Source organism: Elephas maximus, chromosome 25, assembly GCF_024166365.1.
Source record: "Elephas maximus indicus isolate mEleMax1 chromosome 25, mEleMax1 primary haplotype, whole genome shotgun sequence".
Classification (NCBI taxonomy): domain Eukaryota; kingdom Metazoa; phylum Chordata; class Mammalia; order Proboscidea; family Elephantidae; genus Elephas; species Elephas maximus.
The window spans coordinates 4,482,647-4,499,671 of NC_064843.1; the positions used below are offsets into that span (position 1 = coordinate 4,482,647).

The following is a 17,025-nucleotide window of genomic DNA, read 5'->3' on the forward strand; positions in this document are numbered from 1 at the left end:
CCCCAGGCCCGCCTCCACGCCTCGGGTCCTTCCCTCTTCCCACCTCGGGTTCTTCCCTCTCCCCACCTCGCTCTCCCGGAGCCGCCCCCCCCCACCTCCGCCCGCCTCCCGGGCCGCGAGGCTTCCCCGGCGCCCACTTGCCCTGCCTCCGCGAGCTGAGCGAAGCCGTGAGGCGCCCCGAGTGCAGAGCTGTCCGCGCCTTGCCTCGCGCAGTGGATGTACAGCGGGTTGCCAAGGGGACCAGGGACCGGGGGCCGTTGTGACGCCCCGCCCGTCCCAGGGGATGGGGGTGGGGCAGAGAGCCTGGGAGATCCCACTCCTCTCCTCTGGCCTCGGCAGGTCCCCCTCCGCCTGCGGGGTTGCGCGCAGACAGCTCTGGGCGAGCTGGATGGGTCCAGGACCCCTGCCCGACAGTCTGCTAGTCCTCAGTCGGATCTTCTGCCCCAGGCCCCGCCCCCAGGTTCAGGCTCATGGCTCCCTTTCCTTGGGGACTCAGGGCGTCAAGACTCGTTCCCCAAGCACGGAGCCACCTGCAGGTGGCCAGCCTGAAAGCGAGGCTCGAAGTGGGGCTTCCATTCTGCATAGGGGAGCATCCCGGAGTCTTCTGTGGGCACAGTGCTCCCAGGAGCCTCTGGGGCTTCTGGGTGTGGATCAGGGCCCTCTGGAATCCCTCAGAGGAGCTGAGGAAGACGACGTAACCCGGTGAACTGGTAGATGGGAGTCACTTGTCACAAGAGGACATCCATATCCGACAGTAGGAAGGGGAGGATCACACTCCCCTCACCAGACTTCCCCTCTGCGAAGACTTGAGGGTTCCCCAGTGCTGGGGTCTGAATAAATGGGGTCGCCATAGCTCCCCACGATTCTGTCAGTTTGCCCTACTGTAGGGGCTGTGTGTTGCTGTGATGCTGGAAGCTATGCCACTGGTATTCAGGTACCACCAGGGTCACCCATGGTGGACAGGTTTCAGCTGAGCTTCCAGACTAATACAGGCTAGGAAGAAGGACCCAGCAGTCTACCTCTGAAAAGAATTAGCCAGTGAAAACCTTAAGAATAGCAGCGGAATGGTGTCTGATGTAGTGCAGGAAGATGGTCCCCCCAGTTTGGAGGGCACTCAAAAGTTGACTGGGGAAGTGTTGCCTTCTCAAAGTAGAGTCAAACTTAATGAAGTGGATGGAGTCACGTTTTCAGGACCTTCATTTGCTGATGTGGAACGACTCAAAATGGGAAGAAACAGCTGCAAACATCCATTAATAATCGGAAAGTGGAATGTATGAAGTATGAATCTAGGAAAATTGGAAATTGTCAAAAACGAAATGGAACACATTAACATTGATATCCTAGGTGTTAGTGAACTAAAATGGACTGGTATGGGCCATTTTGAATCAGACAAACATATGGTCTACTGTGCTGGGAATGACAACTTGAAGAGGAATGGCACTGCTTTCATGGTCAAAAAGAACATCTCAAGATCTATCCTGAAGTACAACGCTGTCAGTGACAGGATAATATCCCTATACCTACAAGGAAGACCAGTTAGTACAACTATTATTTGAATTTACACACCAACCACTGAGGCCAAAGATGAAGAAACTGAAGATTTTACCAGCTTCTGCAGTCTGAAATTGATTGAACATGCAATCAGGATGCATTGATAAATACTGGTGATTGGAATGCAAAAGTTGGAAACAAAAAAGAAGGATCGGCGGTTAGAAAATATGACCTTGGTGGTAGAAACAATACCATGATAGAATTTTGCAAGACCAACGACTTCTTCCTTGCAAATACCTTTTTTTCACCAACATAAACGGTGGCTATACACATTTTTTTTTACATACACATGGACCTCGCCAGGTGGAATACACCAGAATCAAATCGACTACATCTGTGGAAAGAGATGATGGAAAAGCTCAGTATCATCAGTCAGAGCAAGGCCAGAGGCTGACTGCAGAACAGACCATCAATGGCTCATATGCAAGTTCAAGTTGAAACTGAAGAAAATTAGAACAAGTAGATGAGAGCCAAAGTACGACCTTGAGTGTATCCCACCTAAATTTAGAGACCATCTCAAGAATAGATTTGACATGTTAAACACTAATGACCGAAGACCAGACGAGTTGTGGAATGACATTGAGGACATCATCCATGAAGAAAGCAAGAGGTCATTAAAAAGACAAGAAAGAAAGACCAAAATGGACATCAGAAGAGACTGAAACTTACTCTTGAATGTCAAGCAGCTTAAGCAAAAGGAAGAAATGATGATGTAAAAGAACTGAACAGAAGATTTCAAAGGGCAACTTGAGAGACAAACTATTATAACGATATATGCAAAGAGCTGGAGATAGAAAACCAAAAGGGAAGAACATGTTTGACATTTCTCAAGCTGAAAGAACTGAAGAAAAAATTCAAGTCTCAGGTTGCAATAGTGAAGGATTATATGGGGTAAATATTAAATGATGCAGGAGGTATCAAAAGAAGATGGAATGAATACACAGAGTCATTATACCAAAAAGAATTCGTCGATGTTCAACCATTTCAAGAGGTAGCATATAATCAGGAACCGAGGGTACTGAAGGAAGAAGTCCAAGCTGCAGTGAAAGCAGTGGCAAAAAAACAAGACTCCAGGAATTGACGATGTATCAACTGAGATGTTTCAACAAACGGATGCAGTGCTGGAAGTGTTCACTCGTCTATGCCCAGAAATTTGGAAGACAGCTACCTGGCCAACCGACTGGAAGAGATCCATATTTATGTCTATCCCCAAGAAAGGTGATCCAACCAAATGCAGAAATTATCGAACAATATCATTAATATCGGAAACCCTGGTGGTGTACTGGTTAAATGCTATGGCTGCTAACCAAAGGCACGGCAGTTCGAATCCCCCAGGCACTCCTTGGAAACTCTATGGGAGCAGTTCTACTCTGTCCTATAGGATCGCTATGAGTCAGAATCGACTCAAGGGCACTGGGTTTGGTTTGGTTTTGGTTTTTATCATTAATATCACACCGAAGCAAACTTTCACTGGAGATCATCCAAAAGTAGCTGCAGCAGTACATCAACAGCGAACTGCCAGAAATTCAGGCTGGATTCAGAAGAGGACGTGGAACCAGGGATATCATTGCGGATGTCAAATGGATCCTGGCTGAAAGCAGAGAATACCAGAAAGATGTTTACCTGTGTTTTATTGACTATGCAAAGGCATTCCACTGTGTGGACCATAATGAATTATGGATGACATCGTGAAGAATGGGAATTCCAGAACACTTAATTGTGCTCATGAGGAACCTGTACATAGATCAACAGAACAAGAGAATTGTGTGTGGTTTAAAGTCAGGAAAGATGTGTTGTCAGGGTTGTATCCTTTCACCATACCTATTCAATCTGTATGCTGAGCAAATAATCTGAGAAGCTGGACTATATGAAGAAGAACGGGGCATCAGGATTGAAGAAAGACTCACTAACAACCTGCGTTATGCAGATGATACAACCTTGCTTGCTGAAAGTGAAGAGAACTTGAAGCACTTACTGATGAAGATCAAAGACCACAGCCTTCAGTATGGATTGCACCTCAATATAAAGAAAACAAAAATCCTCACAACTGGACCAATAAGCAACATCATGATAAATGGAGAAAAGATCGAAGTTGTCAAGGATTTCATTTCACTTGGATCCACAATCAACACCCATGGGAGTGGCAGTCAAGAAATCAAAAGACACATTGCATTGGGCAAATCTGCTGCGAAGGACCTCTTTAAAGTGTTGAAAAGCAAAGACGTCACCTTGAAAATTAAGGTATGCCTGACCCAAGTCATGGTATTTTCAGTCGCCTCATATGCATGTGAAAGCTGGACAATGAATAAGGAAGACCGGAGAAGAACTGACCCCTTTGAATTGTGGTTTTGGCGAAGAATATTGAATATACCATGGACTGCCAAAAGACCAAACAAACCTGTCTTGGAGGAAGTACAACCAGAATGCTCCTTAGAAGCAAGGATGGTGAGACTGTGTCTCACATACTTTGAACATGTTGGCAGGAGGGATCAGTCCCTGGAGAAGGACATAATGCTTGGCAGAGTACAGGGACAGCGAAAAAGAGGAAGACCGTCAACAAGATGGATTGACACAGTGGCTACAACAATGGGCTTAAGCATAACAATGATTGTGAGCATGGCACAAGGACTGGGCAGTGTTTCGTTCTGTGGTACATAGGTTTGCCATGAGTCGGAACTGACTCGATGGCACCTAACAACAACGCCAACAACCATAGCTCCAGGGAACCCCCAAATGAGTTCTTAGACCCCTCGTATCCCACCATAACCCCCAACTGGTATCAGCATTTGTAGGGTCCCCACCTAGCCCCCACCACACTCTAGCCATCCTGGTCCATCTGACACAGAAATCTCACCTGAGCCCACCTTGAGGGGGCTGGGGGAGGGAAGGAAGTCCTTTCCCACCTCTGTCTCTGCCCCCACGGGGACCAGTGATGGGGCCCTTTCCTGGGCCCTTTCCTGCCCCTTTCCCCAGCTGGTATTCTGACCTTCTGGCATCCTCCCCCTGGTCAGCTTGCCTTCCCCATCCAAGCTTGGGCTTGGGGCTCTAAGAATGCGAGGCTGGGGAAGGAGCAGTGGGTGCTGTTTCCGCCCCCCTCATCCTGCTTCGGGCTGTGCTCAGTGAGGGCCAGCTACTGTTATTGCTGTCTTCATCTTTGTTGTTACCTGTGTGTCTGAGGCATAACAGTGGATTTGGCGGGGGGAACTATCTGAAGGTCGAGGGGAGCTGGTACCTGGAAAAGAGGGAAGGGCTGGAAGGCAGCAGGAGAAAGGCTCTGCATTTCTTGCCTCCCCTTTCCTGGACCAGGTACATTCTGGATCTTGGCCCCCTCTTTTTTTGCTAGTTTTGGTTCCCAGCTGATTTTTAAATTATTATTAAACTTTTTATTTCAGATAACTGTAGATTCATATGCAGTTGCAAGAAATAGATCTTGTGTATCCATTACCCATGTGGAACCTCTCTGTGCCTCAGTTTCCCCATCCCTCTCAGTACTGGGCTCCCAGTGGCCAACCAGGTCAGCTGGGGTGAGTAGGGGGCTTCCTGTCTGTTCAGGCTGAGGTGGGTGGTGGGGGCTGAGCATCATTGTCCTTCAGGTGCTAAAGAAAAACTGCTCTATAGGGTTTTCTTGGCTGTAATTTTTATGGAAGCAGATTGCCAGGTCTTTCTTTCACACAGTCATTGAGTGGGTTCAAACCACCAACCTTTAGGTTAGCAGCTGATCGCTAACAGCTTGTGCCACTCAACAGTACTGTCTTCCAAAACTGTTGTACCCTGTCACACCAGGACATTGACATTGACACAGAAGACACAGGAGGCTCCATCCCACAAGGAGCCACCATTTTTTTTCCCCTACATTCTCACCCTCCTCAGCCCCTGGCAACCACTGACCTGGTCTCCAGCTCTATAACTGTGTCATTTGGAGAAAACTACATGATGGAACTGTGCCATTTGTAACCTTGTGGGGTGGCTTCCTTCCCACAGCATAGCTCCTGGAGATCTGTCCAGCTTGTCACCTGTATCCACAGTTACTTTCTCTTCCAGCCAAGCACTGTCCTTGGTAAGGACAGGCCTGTTTGTTTATGTTGGTTTCAGTCTGCACTGGCTCCATCCGCCACCTCCTGGTGGATGGAACCACCCTGGGCCCAGAGAAGGTGCCCCAGACCACAGGGACCCCACAGCTGTGCCCTCCAGACACACGAACCCAAGGGGAGGGGATCCTCCCACAACCTGAAGGACAATGATGCTTGGCCCCCACCACCCGCCTCAGCCTGAACAGTCAGGAAGCCCCCTTCTCACCCCAGCTGACCTGGTAGGCCACTGGGATCCCAGTGCTGAGAGGGATGGGGAAATTGAGGCACAGAGAGGCTCCATATGGCTGAGAATCTGAGAGCAGGATTGGACCCCAGGCATCTGGTGAAGAACCAACCTCCATCCAGAGCTATCCTGCTCCCAGGCACCCTCACCCTTGCTCATACATCCCTGCATGACCACCCAGCACTGTCACACCCCTTATCTTCAGAGGTCAGGGCAGATGGAGAGAGGAGGCTAACAGAGGGCTGTCTTAGGCTGGGTTCTCTAGAGAAGCAAAACCAGGAAGTTGTATAAATATCTACCTAAAAAAAAAAAAAAAGAGGAAGAGGAAAAGAAAAACCCATCGCCATCAAGAAGATTCTGACATAGCAACTCTGTAGGACAGAGTAGAACTGCCCCCATAGAGTTTCCAAGGAGTGCCTGGTGGATTCGAACTGCTGACCTGTTGGTTAGCAGCTGTAGCTCTTAACCACTGTGCCACCAGGGTTTCCAAAATATCTGTATTGAGAGATTTATATCAAGGAAATGGCTCACGGTAGAGGCTGGAACATCCCAAGTCCATAGGTCAGGCTGAAGGCTTATTCACATAGTCACAGGGGCTGGTGAACACAAGATTAGCAGGTCAGACAGCAGGGCTCTTGCTTACAGGCTTCAAAGACTGACAAATCCTAAGATTGGCAGGCAAGATGGCAAGTGAGTTGCTAGCTCATGTCCCAAGAACTGGAGATTGGAAGAACAGGAGCCAGCTGCAGGATCCAGAACCAGCAAAACCCAGCAAGCCTTGCCAGAGAGTCCACACCCCCAAGGAAACTCCCTTTTAACTGATTGGTTACTCACAGCAGATCCCATCATGGAGGTGATCACATTATATCAAATCTCATCATGGAGGTGATCACATTATCATACGACTGCCCACCTACACCATAACTGCCAAACCACTGGGAATCATGGCCCAGGCAAGTGGACATACAACCTTAAAGATCATAAGGGCTGAGAGGCAGAGTCAGGGGAGGGGCCCTCAGTGAGGTGGCCTGGGCGGGGGTCCTGTGGCTAGACCAAGTTGTACCAGTTGGACAGGTAAGGAAGGGAACAGCAGATACCATACCTTAGCAGAACATGTGACAAGGAATGTAAACTCACAGCCAGGGTCACCGGCAATGAGATGGACAGGTTATCACTGCATAACCAATGTCCCAGTGTGCATGGGGGTGCTCAGAAGGGAAAGGTGGGGCACATGAAGGGAGAGAGCAGGTCCTCCCAGGTGGGATCAGCAGCTGGAACGGGTGGGCGAGTGCCCAGGCAGGGGCGCAGCGTGGGGGGAGGCCTGAGGCCGAGGTGGCCTGAGAGGGGCCTGTACAGCTAGTGCCCTATGAGGGAGGGCGGGAAGGTGTGGGGTGCAGGCTTGGCATGTGGGGAACCCCTGCAGAGGGGCTTCTGTGGTGGTCCCTCTAGTTCCTACCCCTTGGGGAACCCTGGGGTGTTGTGGCCTTCCTCAGGCCCTCTGCCTGGCCACTGGGAGGCAGCTGGGCATTCCTTGTGGGCAGGTACCTGCTGCCCACACAGGGTCCTGCTAGAAAGTGTCGATGCTCTGTTCCACTTTCTGGGCATCTCCTTCAACTGACCAAGGCCTGGGGACAGGCTGTGGAGTACAGCAGTTCCCTCCCCCTGCCCTAGCTGCCTGGCCACCTCCAGGCTCTGGCTGTGGGTGGAATGTGCTGAGTCTCAGATATCAGGGCCCTGTGGCAGGGAGGGATGAACGGACAGGAGTGTCTGGGAGGAATGTGGCCCCACCAGTTCACACAGGAGGGTGCTTCCCTGGCCCAGGGGACCTCCCTGAAGCCACATACAGAGGAGAAAGGAGCGGCACCCAGGAGGGGAGGAATGGCTGGGGTGCAGAAAGTGACATGTAAATGCATAGGGGAAGCAAATGGGGGTCCACCACAAGCCTGGTGGGGTATAAGTTGGCTCTGGGCCCCTCTGTCCCCTCTAGGCTGTGCCCATTAAAAAAATAACATTTTTTGGAGTGGTATTAAGTTCACAGAAAATTGTGCAAAAAGCACAGAGAGTTTTCATATTAGCCCCCCACACCACTTCTCCTGTTGGTAACATCTTGCGTTCTGGTGGTACAAGATGTTACAATTGATGAACCACTACTAATACATTGTATTAACTCAAATCCGTCATTTACAGCAGGGCTCCCTCTGTTGTACAGCTCTAGAATTTTGAGTACATTGAGTACATCTGTTGCTACTGGTGAACTAGTATTGGTACATAGTTATTAAATCCACAGTTTACTTTGGGGTTCACTCTGTGTTGCACAGCCCTGTGGGTTTTGACAAATGCATGTCCTGTATCCACCATTAAGTGTCCTGCAGAATGATGTCACTGTCCTGAAAATGTCCTACGCTCCCCCGGCTCCTTCCCCTGGGTGTCTGGCAACAACTGAGCTTTCCACTCTCGCTATAGTATTATCGTTCCCAGAACATATGGCTGGATGTTTCCCTCCAGATGGGCCCCGGGAAGCCCCCAGAATGCATTTCAGAGAGGATTCGGCTTCTGGGCAGCTCCTGGGCAGGGAGGAGGGCAAGTGGCCTTCACTGAGATGGAATCGTCTGCCTGTTTGATGGGTAGGACAGAAAAGAGGTGTCAGGGTGCTGGTCTGTGTGGGCCGCAGATGGAGAGGATGGGGCTTTGCAAAGTCACACAGGTGAGGGCTCCACAGGGGCCACTGGGGTTGAGGGGGTGAGAAAACAGTAGGCCTACGGAGCAGAAGGGTGCCACCCCACTTCCTCAGACCCGTTTCTCTGTGAGTTCAACCCTGCTCAGGTAGAGCTCCTGGGTCTCCCTGCACACACCCCACCTGGCAGGGCAGAGCTACCTCTGGTGTGGCCTTAGTGCCCCAACAACTGAGGCCCTGCCCGAGGCCCCTCCCTCAGTGATTTGGCCTGGGAGCCTAGCTCCAGCCCTGGCCAGTTGAGGACAAGATTCTGCCCATGGAGACACAATTATAGTTGAAGAGAAGAGGCAACTGTTGGGTGGTGGGGGCTTGGGGGCCACAAGACCCCTCTGCCCACTCCCAGTCTGAACCCCAGCCCAGAGGCAGCCCAGGGTTGTGGACCTAGGCCAGGAGCCTCTGAAGTGACTGAGAGTTGGTGTTATTGGCCCCTAAGTCCTGTGCCAGCTGGGACACTCAGAGCAGCAACTGTCCCACTAGCCCTTCCGGTTTCTCCTTGGCATTGTGGGAAGATCCTGGAGCCTTGGAGCTGGTGGCAGCCATGCTCAGCCTCCTACCTTGCAGGGGCCTTGGCTGGGCCTGGTGATACACGGGCTGCACTGGGGGTGAGGCCCATGGGGAGCATGGAGCCCTTCCTCAGGAAGAGGGTGACCTTCCTGTCCTTCTTATGGGACAAGATCTGGCCTACAGGCATGGCGGATGACTGCGTGCCCCGGGCCCCAGACACCGAGCCGGAGGAGATGGAGCCCGCAGGCACTGAGCCCAGCAGCCCCTCAGTGCCCCCCGAGCAGCTCTTCATGGCACTGTGTGACTTCTTGGCACAGTGCGCGGCAGAGTTGAGCATCAGCCCTGGGGACTGGCTCTTTGCCCTCAAGGAGGAGGGCAACTACATCCTTGCCCACAGGCTCTTGGGGCAGCCCAGCCCTGGCCTTGTGCCCCTCACCCACATCACCAGGGCCACACCGGACACGCTCTTGGACCAACTGTAAGTACTGCAGATGGAGTGCTTGGGTGGGGGGCCTTGGAGCTGGCCTGCTCGGGCTGGGGATCAGGAATAATCACAGGACTTGAGTATGGGCACTGCAAGTCCATGTCTGTCCATCCATCCAACCCTTCAGTGCCTGCTTGGGGCCAGCTCTTCTTGGCCTTAGGACCTAGCAGTAAGCAAGCAGACATGGGTGGGATGCATGGTTCCACGTGTCCCCACATAGTGGAACCATGGTGTGGTCACTGCCACAAGGGAAGCAGCAGGACACAGACTGGCAGTGCCTCTTGGGCTGGAGTGGCAAATGCCTGGGCTGGGTCAGCCAGACGGAATATGTTCCCACAGTGGGCCCTTCTGGCCAGCCCTCCTGCCCTCCTGCTGGATCCAGCCCTGCCACTGGGGCCTGGGCAAGTCTGAGTCTTGAGAGTCCAAGGTGAGTAGGAATGAGGCATTGGCCTGATCTATCATTCACATCCCAACCACTTGCTGCATGGCGGGCAGTGATGGGACTGGTCTTAGCGCTGAGCGAGATCCACAGCCCAGCCTCTTGGGCCCAGGTAGGACTCAGATAAGCAAAGGCTCTATTTTGTGCTGTCGGGGGTGGGGTGAGTGACAGGCAGGTGGAAGGGGACCCAGTTGGTGTCAGACACCCCAGTCACACGTCCACACTGCGTGGGCCACCATGCCACCACACACTGGGCATAGGTGTGGGTCAGATGTAGCACAGGCTCTCAGGCTGGGACGAGGGGTAGGAAGCTGTGGGTGGTGTTCTGAGCTGCCCAGCAGTAGGGAAGAGGCCACCCTGAGGACACTGGAGCTGTGTGCTTGACAACCCGCGGTCACAGAAGATGGTGGGTGGGATGGAGGGGGCATCTCTTCAAGTTCCCAGGTGCTCACAGAGCTACTGTGCCTGCTCTGAGCACACTGGCTGCACACTCCCGACCTAGTTCCCAGGGCCTTTTCCTTAAATGGGTCGGGCCAGCGTTTTGGCCCTCTCTGTGCACCCCTGGCTGGCCTTGGGGCTCTCATGGGCTCAGGCGCCACCTACCAGTGTGGAGTGTAGTGGTAGCTGAGAAGGGCAGATACTGGCTAGCCCCAAGCTCTGCCCGGCCTCCCTGACACTGCTGGGCAAAGCCTCATGTGCTGGGTGGCCTTGTGCAGACCAGCAACTCCTCAGAGCCACCTCCAGCCTCTCCGGGGGTCCCTGGGCATTCACACTGTCTGCTGGGTGTTTGCCTCATGACAGGTGGAGTCTAGAGTCACAGGAGAGGCCTTTGGAGCCAGGTGGGAACCACAGACCCTGTGAGCAGCTACCGGAGGTGGAGGCGGCGGGGGCAGGGCGGGGAGGTGGTGCCTGGGCTGCTCAGAGGGTGCTGTAGGGGAGATAATGACTATTTGCCTGGCTGGGACATGAAAGGGCTGACTGCACGCATGGTGTCATTAGCCTCAGACACCAGGGCAAGCTTGGGGCCAGGCTGGTGGGGAGGTGGTCCTCACTGGGATGCTCCTGGGCTCCCAGCCCTGGCTGTGCTGTTTCTGCCTCCAGTGAAACCTGCACACCCTCCCACATTCTTCTTGCTGCCCCACCCAGCTGGCTCCACATGCCCCAGGGACAGACCTTGAACAGTGGCTGGTGGACCTTGCCCAGAGGGTGTGCAGGGCTCAGCACGCCACCTGAGGCCCTGATGGGTTGGTGGATCAGGGTGGGAGTGAAGGGATCTGGTGTTGGGGAATCCCTGCTTCTCCCTCTTCCCCACATCCCCGAGGTCCAGCAAGGTGGCCCTGTGGCCCCTTCCCACGTGAGAGGGTTGGTAGACTGGAGCTGAAGTGGATGGTGCCCGGCAGCCCTGTGGGGAGACTCTTCCAGCTCACAAATCAATGTGCCCCTCCCCCAAGCCCGCTGACTCTCTAGGTCTCTGTGTCAAGGGTGACCTATATCCACTGGCTATCCCACCCAGTCGCCCCCACTGATGGTACCTTTAAATGTTTCTCAGGCCTCCGCCTCTTTAACCGCCATTACCATACCTCAACCTGTCTCTGGCTTCACCTGCTCCCTGGCCCCCATGGGGCCTGTAGTCACCTCTGACCATGTCAGTCGCTATCCTAGACCTCCCCCACACAGCTTCCCATATCTCTACCCCTTCTCCTGCCAGACCCTGCTGTCATGAGATGCTTCAGCACCTCCCCCTACCAAGGGCCCCACCTTTGTCTTGGTCCCCTTTCTTTGGGACACCCTCCCCACCCTGCCTCAGCTCCTTGACTCATCTTTGGGTCCTCCGAGATCCCTCCCTGATCCCACTCCCCCAGGCTGGTTTGGCACCCCAGGTCACCATGCCCCCAACAGAGTGGACGAGGGGTCCCATTGATAGGATTCTATTCCTGTGGCTCCCCTGGGGCTGGGGCTGGAAGGTCCCGGAAAAGGCAGGCTCAGCGGGGGGAGAGAGGGAAGAAGGTGAGTCAGATGTGGGGCTCCTCCATCTGAGCCTTGGGAATGAGCTCTGACATATGATGGGGTGGAGCTGGGGACACTTCTGTTTCCTTCCAAGGTCTCTGACTCCAGGAATGAGCAGAACCTGGGGGTTGCACCTCAGGTGGGGGCCCAGGTGGACTGTTGCCCAAGAGGGGCACCTGACGGGGGAGGTTCAGGCAGGTCCCCACCCCACTCTACATGCAGACCCTCCTGTCTGAGACTCCTGGGCAGACAGGGGAGTGGGTGCCTGGGGGCTCCTCTATCCTGGCACTCAGAGCCTCAGGTGTGCCCACTTTTACAGATGAGCACCCTCAGAGGGGGCGTGGTCCGGGGGCAGGCCCTTCTGTCCACTCCTGCCTGGCCTGGCTCATGCTTCCTCCACCAGGGGCTGCTCCAGCTCTGAGCCCTGCTCTTTTCCCTCCTTTTGCTAAAACCGTGGCAGGTAAGCCCAGCCAGGTGGCTCCCAGGGGTCTCTGTGGCCATCCCAACCAAGGGCACTTCCGGGGCAGCCCACCAGGGCCCCTCATTCCCTGAGGAACCCCCTTGGAGAGGTCCAACAAAGTCTGGAGTTCAGCAGATTCTGCCTGTGGCCAGGGATAATTGTCACTCTGTGGCTGGGGTATCGGTCATTCTATGAGCAGGGATATAATGTTCAGTCCATGGCCGGGTCACGGGGAGCCTGTGGCTGGGGCAAGTGAACTGTCTGGCTAGCTGGGTCAGCTTGGTGGCTGGCCTTGGTAGGCTGCACTGCAGACCCTGGAGGACCCCCGAGGCTGAGCAGGAGGCATTGGGTGCTCACTGGGGGTTGGACCCGGGCAGGACATCACTTAGAGAAGACAGGACACAGAGCGGGACACTGGGGACCGAGCCACTTGGCCAGCCAGCACGATGACTGCTGTGCCTGCCACTTGCAGCTGGTACTTCAGCAGGATCAGCAGGACTGAGGCCCAGCAGCGGCTTCTTTCGCCTGCCAAAGCACCTGGAACCTTCCTCATCCAGCCCAGCGAGAGCAGCTGCGGGGATTACTCCCTGTCAGGTACTCCGGGTGGCCCGTCCCTCTGGTGAGCCCTGAGCCCAAGCCAGCTGAAAAGCCCTTCACCTGCAGACATGTGCCTACCAAGGGCTGGACTGGGGGCGTGCTGGTCACTTCACGTGATTGCTGGTTCACTTACTCATTAATTCATTCTCCTGGTCATTTATTCACGTATTAACTCATTCTTTCACTTACCCCTTCATTCACTCATCCCTTTATTTATTCATTTGTTCATTTATTCACTTGTTAGTCAGTTCACTTACTCAGTCCCTCACTCATTCATTATCCAGTTGTTTGCTTATCCATTCATTCACTTAGTCATCTATTCGCTACTCACACGTTCATTTAACAAGTGTCTCTTGTGCACCCACTCTGAGCCCAGCTCAGTGCATGCTGTCCCCGGACTGCCGGTCCCCTCTCACCACTCCCTGGTCTGCAGCTGCCCAAGTGGCTGGGGCTGTAAGGCTGGATCTGAGCCAGGTCCCTCGGGGGGGCAATGGACCTCATCTGTCAGAGGTGGTGGAGGTCTGAGGCAGGCAGGACACAGCCAAGACGTGGTCTCCATCTCTCACAGCTCCAGTCCAGGCCCAGGCCAGGGTCTGCCACTACCGCATCTCCTCGGTGGCCGAGGGCAGCCCCTACCTACAGAAGGTCCGGCTCTTCCCCAGCATGGAGGAGCTGCTTGCCTACTGCAAGACCAACTGGAAGCTAGTCCAGAATCCACTGCTGCAGCCCTGCGTGTCCCAGGTGTACCCACCTGCCCAGCAACCAGGCCCCCACTGCCCCCCTCCCACTGCTCTCCATAATCGATGGGGGGGCTCAATGGGCAGGCAGATTCCTGGGCACAGTTTCCCTCAATATACTTCCCAGAGTGGGGGCCACTCCCTCCCAAGCCTCTTATCTCCATTGCCGAAAGACCCTGAGGGATGTGAAGCCCAGTTGGGGGGGTGGAGGAGGGTGCTGGGAGGGCAGAGCCGAGTCTGTGCCACGGAAGGAAGCTGTGGGAGGGAGACGGTGATCACTGATCCGGAGCCTCAGTATCTCCCGGATCACCCAGGCATGCTGTCCTGGTTCCTCTAGTCCAGCCAGCACAGCAATGAGTGTTCGTGGACGGATGTCCGGCTTGGGCAAAGGGGCCACTTACGTCCCTGAGACACTGGGTCAGGCCCTCCTGAGGTCAGCAACCTGTGTCCCCTTGATCCCAGTTGGAGGCAGGAGCACTTTGAGGCGTGAGGTGAGGGGCTCCCAGGACTTAACAGGAAGACAGGGCCCTGTCTGCAGCCCCTACCCCCACCCCCACCCTGAGACCCTTCTTAGTCCGGACCCCCTCTCCTGGAGAGCACGGGCAGAGATACTGAGCCTCCAAACTTGCAGAAGCCCCCGGGGTGGGACGAGTGGGAGCAGCCGTGCGCCAAGTTCGCCCTGTGGAAGAAGCTGGGTGAAGGCTACTGAGGGATGGTGTGGGAAGACCTGTGGCTGGGCTCCGTGCTAGTGGTGATCAAGGTCATCAAATCAGGTGGGTGGGCTTGCGAGGCCCTCTTATCCCTTGAGTCCCCTGAGGCAGGGGCGGGGGGCAGGTTGTGGCCACCGAGCCTCATTGGTGCCTGTCCCCGCAGCCAACATGAAGCTCACGGACCTCGCCAAGGAGATCCAGACCCTCAAGAGCCTCAAGAACGAGCGGGTCATCCAGCTGCATGAGGTGTGCTCCACGGGGCGGCCTGTGTACATCGTTACCGAGCTCATATGCAAGGGCAACCTGCAGGCCTACCTGGGCAGTGAGTGGCTCTGCTGCCCTGCACTGACCACTCCCCGCACCCTCTCACCTCTCACCGCTGACCCTGTCCTGCCTGCCCTGCCCCTCTGCCCCACCCTGAGGCTACAGGCCCCAGCTCCCGGGCCTCGCCCCTGCCCGCCTACCAGCCCCAGGTTCCAGCTCTGCCCCAACCCCACTCCCGCAACAAGGCTCCGTCCCATCCCTGCAAAGCAAGGAGCCCAGGTCCAGCTCCCTGTTTCCGCCCTACCTCCCCCCTCACCTCGACCCTGGTACTGTCCAGGCCCCCAGCTCTGCCAGGACTTCCCCCTTCCTCACACAGCCCTGCTTCCAGGCCCCAGCCCACTTTGTTCCACAGCTGCCTCTCATGTGGACAATGGCACCTGATCCCTTCTAGGTGGGAGGTCCAAAGGACTGTGATTCGGGCTGCAGATACCTGGCCCTACTTGGCCTCAGGCCAACAGAAGGTCACGTTCTGGGGTCTGAGCTGAGCTTTATGGAGAGGTGGGGGGACAGGCCCATCTGGACACTGGCCTCTGTGCAGTGTGGCCTAGGGAACTTATCCATTCTGGGCTTTCTTGTCTTTTGGAGTCTCCAAGGCCAGGCCAGGTGGCTGAGGGCTAGGACGTGCCAGGCACCCCTGCATACCAAGACCCTGCACACCAAGCCCTGGCCCAGTGCTCCATGCCAGGTCTCACTTGCCCACCTAGGCCTTTGTGGTCGCTGCCTTCACCACACTTCCAGGTGAGGACAGGAGACAGAGAGCCAAGTGAGGCCTCCCTTCCCCCCTGCAGGTCCTGAGGGCCAGGCCCTGAGCCTGGCCCACCTTCTGAGCTTTGCCTGCCAGGTGGCCGAGGGCATGGGCTACCTGGAGGAGCGGCACATGGTGCACTGAGACCTGGCAGCCGGGAATGTGCTAGTGGGCGATGACCTTGCCTGCAAGGTGGCTGACTTTGGCCTGGCCTGGCTTCTCAAGGTCAGTGCAGCCTTGGGCTCAGGGTGGCCAGTGGGTGGGGGAGTCCTGCCCCACCTACCCCACCGTGCTCTCCTCTCTTCCCAGAACATCTACGCACCAAGCAGTGGCACCAAGATCCCTGTCAAGTGGACGGCACCCGAGGCTGCCAACTACCATGTCTACTCCCAGAAGTCAGACGTCTCTTCCTTTGGTGTTCTGCTCTTCGAGGTCTTCACCCATGGCCAATGTCCCTACAAAGGTTCAAGGGTGTCCAGGGAGGAGGTGCACCCTGCCAGGGGATCCAGTCAGAGAGAGGAGGCACATCCTGCCCTGGGGACTCATCTGTAGGAGGAGGCACTTCCTCGGGGGATCTAGTCTGAGGGAGGAGGTGCACCTTGACCCAGATGCTTATCTGAGGGAGGAGGCATGGCTCTGCCTGGGGAGTCAACTCAAGGGAGGAAGCACGACTCTCCCTGGCAGTCAGAGGGCCTGGCCAGGGGCAGATTGGTGATCAAGAGGCTTACAAGCCACATGTCCACTATGATCCTGGGCCTGCTCATTGGTCCCCTCCCCAGGAATGACCAACCATGAGACGTTGCAGCAGATCTCCAGAGGGCACTGGCTGCCTCGCCCAGCCACCTGCCCTGTGGAGGTGTATGCACTCATGTTGGAGTGCTGAAAGGGCAACCCCGAGGAGGGGCCAGCCTTTGCTGAGCTGCAGGAGAAGCTGGGTACTGGCTGCAGACGCCCCCACCAGGCCCTTACATGACCCGGCACGGGGCACCACCACTGGGGCCCCATCTCTCCCTTCCGGTGGCCACTCAGGATGTTTGTTGAAACATGTGCAGAGATGTCCGCAGCTGGGAACCCCACTGGCCTGCACGCCCATGGAGCCTCTGGTGTGGGCCTTATGAGCTGACACCCACGCACGTGCAAACACCTGGACAGCTGGTGAGTGTCATTTCGTCAGCATGACCTGCTTCCCTGGTGTCTCAGGGAGACGAACTCAGCCAGAAGGGCCTGGTGGAGTCTGCGTCTGCCCAGGCCCAGGGAGGCACTGGGCAGGGAGTCCTGGGATGCAGGGGCCCTTACTTTGCCCTCGATGTGAACCTCACTGGGCACACACTGTACACACACAGGAGAGAGCACTGTCACAGTTGGCTGTGTGTGAACCTGTGCACACATGAGCCAACACCCAATAAATATTTATTGTCC

At 55.3% G+C, this 17,025-nt stretch overlaps 1 protein-coding gene across 1 annotated transcript; it reads left to right on the forward strand.

The window, feature by feature from the left end:
• Positions 1-9,219: 9,219 nt before the first annotated feature.
• On the forward strand, positions 9,220-16,984 carry SRMS (src-related kinase lacking C-terminal regulatory tyrosine and N-terminal myristylation sites). The gene is given in 8 exon segments (XM_049869741.1): positions 9,220-9,581; positions 12,966-13,087; positions 13,659-13,831; positions 14,459-14,600; positions 14,701-14,859; positions 15,650-15,831; positions 15,916-16,069; positions 16,386-16,984. Coding segments are annotated over 8 exon segments (1,488 nt in total). The 3' UTR covers positions 16,580-16,984.
• Positions 16,985-17,025: the final 41 nt, after the last annotated feature.